The sequence below is a fragment of the Oryzias latipes genome, chromosome 3 (assembly GCF_002234675.1).
Source record: "Oryzias latipes chromosome 3, ASM223467v1".
In the NCBI taxonomy this organism is placed as follows: domain Eukaryota; kingdom Metazoa; phylum Chordata; class Actinopteri; order Beloniformes; family Adrianichthyidae; genus Oryzias; species Oryzias latipes.
Genome location: NC_019861.2, coordinates 23318917 through 23324916, shown reverse-complemented (window position 1 = coordinate 23324916; position 6000 = coordinate 23318917). Strand labels below are relative to the sequence as shown.

At 39.8% G+C, this 6000-nt stretch overlaps 1 protein-coding gene across 1 annotated transcript; it reads left to right on the top strand.

Annotated features, from left to right (window-relative positions):
• Positions 1 to 5845, top strand: rcn1 (reticulocalbin 1). Its single transcript, XM_004067232.4, has 6 exons — positions 1 to 484; positions 1180 to 1373; positions 1463 to 1641; positions 3846 to 3906; positions 4329 to 4528; positions 4698 to 5845. The coding sequence occupies exons 1-6, from the start codon at positions 264 to 266 to the stop codon at positions 4803 to 4805; spliced, it is 963 nt and encodes a 320-aa protein (XP_004067280.1). The 5' UTR covers positions 1 to 263; the 3' UTR covers positions 4806 to 5845.
• The last annotated feature ends 155 nt before the right edge of the window (positions 5846 to 6000 follow it).

Below are 6000 nucleotides of genomic sequence, written 5' to 3'. Positions count from 1 at the left end.
GGCTGTGCGTCAGGTAACAGGAAGTCCCGGCCTGATTGCGTCCCTTCCCTTAGGAAAAGGGACAGGATTTTCCCAAAGTGGGTTTGAAAGGACTGGAGGGAGACCTGTCTGACTGCAGAAGGAGGTGATATCGAGAGTGTAGTTTATGAGTCCGGCTCCCGTGTGACCATACGAAGAGATTTCAAGTTCAGGAGAGAGCAACTCCTCCTCCGTTTGGCTACTTTACATCACGGTCAGAGCAGTCTTCACCCGCCCGGAGACTGATGGCCGGCTTCAGCTTGTCGTGTGTTGTGCTTCTTTGTGCGGTTGTGGCGCAGGCAAAGCCGACGATACGAAAAGAGCGAGTTCTTCGGGACCCAGAACTGAGCAGGCAAGCCCACGAAGACAACAAGAGTTTCCAGTACGACCATGAGGCCTTTCTGGGCAAAGAGGAGGCAAAAACCTTTGACCAGCTCACCCCTGAGGAGAGCAGGGACAGACTTGGGTAAGGAAAAAACAAAAGCAGAGTCTGTACAGCTCTGAGACTGAGATATGAGCTGACTTTCATAAATTCACAGAAAAAGACGCCGCGGGCTGTTGAGTCCTTGTTTCTGTTCACACCCGGTGGTGTGTTGCGTGTCACTGCTGAGGACATGACATTTTTACCAACACGAGCACATGTGCTTCTGGAAGATGTACATGGCAGCAAATCTGTAAACTCCATTCACACGCTCGCACCCACCTAAGGGGTTCATTGCTTTGCAGACATTATAAATGGCTATATAAAAAACTGCAGGTAAAGTGGTCTCCTGTCACTATATCACATGATTGTCAGCTTTTTTTCTTCTTCCCACTGAGTAGTTTTACTTTATCCCTCCACCTTTGCTTTGGTGACATGTTGGCAGAGTCATCCACAGCTGGGGAGGCTCTTCTTCCACCCGTGTCAACAGTGGGAGGACCCCTGCAGCATCACAACGTGGCAACCCCAAAATTATACCATAGCTGCAGTGCAGATTAGACTAAATTGGGTTGGCTCCTCCCTGTGGATTAAGTGTGGGAAAAAGGTTTGGCCACCTCAACCCCAAAGATGTACAGATCTTCAGAAAAGTTCCAAAAGTTGTATTCTCTTATTGGTGATGCATTTGGTGATGCACTGTCAATGGTTCGTCGACGAATCTTTTTGTTTCTGTCTCCCCTCAGGAAAATCGTAGAACGAATAGATGGGGACGGAGACGGTTACATCACCACAGCCGAACTCAAGGACTGGATCAAACGAGTCCAGAAGCGCTACGTCTATGAAAACGTGGCAAAGGTGTGGACAGATTATGATCTGAACAAGGACAACAGGATCTCGTGGGATGAATACAAGCAAGCCACTTATGGATACTATCTCGGTACGAGACGTCTTCTTTTGTTCAAGTATAGCAAAGCTGACTGAAGATATTATCAAACCCTGCTTTTCTTTCCCCCCCTCCACTTCTAGCTAACCCTGAGGAGTTTCAGGATGACAAAGACCAGTTCAGCTTCAAGAAGATGCTTCCTCGAGATGAGAGGAGGTTTAAAGCAGCTGATCTGAATGGTGACAACACAGCAGACAAGGAAGAGTTCACCTCCTTCCTCCACCCAGAGGAGTTTGATCACATGAAGGATATTGTGGTTCAGGTAAGCCCCCTGGAGTCAAAATGGTCAAAGCTGCAACAGATGACAGGATTTATGGGAAATCTTATGGCTTAACATCAGGATCGGGTTATTTTCTGTTCAATCTGCATTGAAAGTCTCCAAATGAGCCACATTTGAATGACTTCCTAATTAAATGTTAAAACGTGGACATGATTGAGTCCCTGAATTCCCTTTTCTTTCTGGAACAAGTCTGATGGGATGAGCAGGCTGTCAAGTATAAATTTGGCTTCGTAGAACAGTGGCATAGTAAATGTTACCGGTGATGCACCATGCATCTTTCTTCATAAAAGTTGTACCACCCATTTGACAGAGTTAATTATTAATCTCGTCTCGTTTTTATCACGCTGCTGAATATTACCAGAACAGACTCCAGCTGTGGCGCCATCACTGATGGTGGTTAAAGCTGATGAAAGATTAGAGTCCTTCTATCCAAACCTTAGAGCCAATGCAGGAGTGGTCTTTCGTGGTGACACATTAGGAGGTTGTGCAGCAACACAAAGAACGTGGTGTTGAGCTTGTTCTGAAGTTTCAGGGCGGAATTAAAATTTCCTCCTTTAAGTGCTAAATACTCGCTCAGGCACTCATTTGTAACAGTATGCTCTGTTGAAATGTCTGCTGTACATTTGTTTCCACTCTCTGCTCCCAGGGTCGTCTTTACTGAACACTTTTATAAGAGAGCTGCATTGTTTACCATGATCACAGCACTTCTGAGCTGGTAATGGTATATTTGAACAACCTGTGCTTTTCCATTTTAGGCCGCTTTATGGAAATGTGTGTCCTATAAGCTTTTTGTTTTTCAGAAAGTGTTCCACTTTCAGTTAAATGTTGCAACTCTTCATGTGCAGAATTTAAAGTCCCACTCATTTTTCGTCTGCTCCTGATTCACTACGAAATGAATAAAGAAATCCTCAGAAAGCTTAATTTTCTTTGTCTTCTATCCTGAGAAAAATGCCTCAACAACATCTTAAAAAGTGTGGGTCTTAAAACGCAGTTTTCTTTTTTATTGCTGCCTTTTTCTTACAAAATGAAGAGAAGTGACAGTCATTATCAGGCTTCTGCAGAGCCAAAGGAAAACTAATGATCTGTAGTTAAATGTGCATGAACAGGTGAAAAAGTCAAAAGTGCAGTAGCCGCAGTTTTAAATAAAAGATGCCCCGCACCCCCCAGCATCTGGATTCTTCAGTGTGAGGATGAGTTGTCATTCAACTTCTCACTTGAAGGAAAAAAAAGCTGGATGTTTGTGGCCTAAATGATTTAATGTCCCCCCAGTTTGCCATTTTGAAATGATACAGTTCTCAACCACAAAGAAATGTGCTGTGATTCTTTGTTTCAGTCGCCAGCCGGTCATCTTCTCTGACCACCTTCGTAAACAGAATGAGCAGGTTGAAGAGTCAGAAAGGCACATGAGCTGCAAAGATATTTGAAAGAAAGCACAAAGTTCTTCATAGAAAATATTTCTTTCAACATTTTATCATCAAACTTATTATTGATAGTTGGAAGTTTAAAAAAAATGTTTCTTCCATTTTTGCAAACATTTAATGTGGACTTCAAATATATTGATATAACCACAATAGTTCATTGATTTATTTCTAAAATCATAGTTTTGTTAAACATGTTTTAATGAATTTAGATTCATGATTCAAAAAGCTTCAAACTTCTTTTTTTTACTAGCAATTTGATATCGAGTTAGTGCATATAGTCGATGTTTAAATACATCTTCTTGTTGATGAACAGTAGTTTTTAAAAAATATGGCTGTTAAATATTCAGAGGGGTTGACAAAAAGTATTTTTTTATTTAGAACCAAAATGAATCTCTTATTGATAAAGTGGTTATTTTACATGTTTTTGCAATATTCATGAACATTTGCATAAGTTGCACACTATACTTTTAATTAAGTCAGAGATTTTTTATGAGGAAAAAGCAGCAAATGCCATTTTCAACAGGATTTTTTTATCCCAACTTCTGCTTAAAAAAAGTGTAAATCATCTCTAAATGCACAGAGTTGTCAGGGACGACATTGTAATTGCAGTTTTAGGCTGCCAGCTTGGATGTAAGCTGAACTCAAATGTTCATTCACTCAGCCTGAGGGAGCGTTATCTAACAGAACTGCTTCTCACAGCAGAAGCTCTACTACACTTGACCCTTGTTTCCCGTTCATGACGACATTAACTTGTTGTGGATGCAGGAAACGCTGGAGGACATCGACAAGAACGGCGATGGCTACGTGGATGAGGATGAGTACATTGGTAAGTTGGATCATTTTAAGAAAAAGAATCTAAATGACAAAGATCACATTTGTGTGCAGCTTTTAGGCCATCTGTTGGATAACGTTCTACCATAACATAGGATTAAGAAGGAATGGCGTTTGGGGAAAAGTTCTTTCTTTGTTTTTATTTTTATTTTTTTACATGTTGGACTACAGGAACCACTCAGATTGTGTTTTATTTGCCTTTCAGTTGATTTTTTATGCTTGCTTTTACGATTAAAACTTTATTTGGAATGAAATGGCCACTCTAAAAAAGCTAAAAAATAAAATAAAACAGATAATTGTTACCTTCTTTTTGTGTCCCATAAAAAAATTAACTTTTGGTAATTTTGTTTTTCCTGCATTGGACATTTTTTTAACTGAGACATTTGCTTTGTTTATCTTAAATTTGTTCTGGTTAAGCTGACATGTTTTCGCACGAGGACGGTGGTCCAGAACCAGACTGGGTAAAAACTGAGCGGGAGCAGTTTTCAGACTTCCGGGACCTAAACAAGGATGGAAAGATGGACAAGGACGAAATCCGCCACTGGATTATGCCTCAAGACTATGACCATGCCCAGGCAGAGGCCAGACATCTGGTGTATGAATCCGACCAGGATAAGGTCTGTTTGGATCCATTTCTGTTGTTTTGTATGAAAAGTTTTGTCTATTACATTATTTCTTCAAATTCATTTCTCTACACATCTAATTTATTTGGAGGCTTTGTGTATATTTTTTTGGTGCAAAGATGACAGCTTGGATACTTATCTGTTCTTCTGTCCTCCTTTTCAGGACCAGAAGCTGACAAAAGATGAGATCCTGGAGAACTGGAACATGTTTGTGGGAAGTCAGGCCACCAACTATGGAGAGGATCTCACCAGGAGCCACGATGAGCTCTAAAGTGTCTCAAGCACACAAGGAGGACTTTTAAACATAAATCCCAGACTTTTCCTCCCATCACCGCTGCTGTCAGTCCATCACATAAAGAGTGGGACAGACTTGAGCTTCTTGAATCTCAAACTGATGTTTTGTACAGATTGATCAGACTGGTAAGAGTCAGTGAACCTCACAAACTTGAGGGGTCTGTTTCAGTCTTGATTTAGTTTCTGACATTCAGGAGCAAAGTCAGAGCCAGAGGACTTACTCAGCGTCAAGTTGTGCCTTCCAGCCTCGTCACAGCAGTCCTCACTGCCTTAGAAATCTGCATAGATGATCTTTATCTGTCACTTTCAGGTACAGGAAGAGTTTGTGATAGTGATGCTAATGTGAATACCTGTTTTAAAGCATGAACTATGGTTTTATTTATTAAGCTGTTTTCTTTCAAAGTTAGTTTGAAAGCTTTAGTTTGTTTTTTTTGTTAAATACAGTGTTTGTTTACACTTTCATAAATTTGTTTACTTTCTTCTATGTTTAAAAAGGCTTTAACATATTAGCTAACTGTTGCTATGTGGCATGGGTTTTTGCACACATTAGATTTGGATCTAGCCTGTGAACAACCTTTATCTGCCTTTTTTTTAATTGTAATTGTGTCCTTTCTGCTTATCCTTGATAAATTGTAAAATTCTGCCTTCTCTTACATTCACAGTATAAAGTTAGAAATGTCTTACTTTACTTGCTTTTTTTTTCTCAACACTCCCAGTCCAATGTAGAAAACTCCTTAGTGTCCGTTGCTTGCTTTCTTCCTGTGTTAAATATGCTAAGTGTTTTAGATGCTCTTGCCTTTCTGGCTTTGAACATGAGATTTAGCTAACTTTTGCTTATTTTGTTAAAATAATAGTTGAATTAATGCATAGAAAAAATTGAAAACTAATTTTTTTTTTACTTGTAACTGTGATCTTAGCTTTTTGAGTTACGGTAACAATTGTTTTGTTTTTTTCTGTGACACACAAAGCATTGACAAATATGACCACAAACTTCAATAAAATGAGAGGTAACATGTACTTCAGGATTTACCGCCTCACTTATTTTTCAGATTAGTTTAAAATGATGGAATTTGTTTAGAGCCAAAGAGAAAAGAAGGTCACAACTAATCAACTTTTATTGCTGACAATGTTTTTCCAAAAACCAATTCACTGCCTCCATCAGTCTAGTTCTG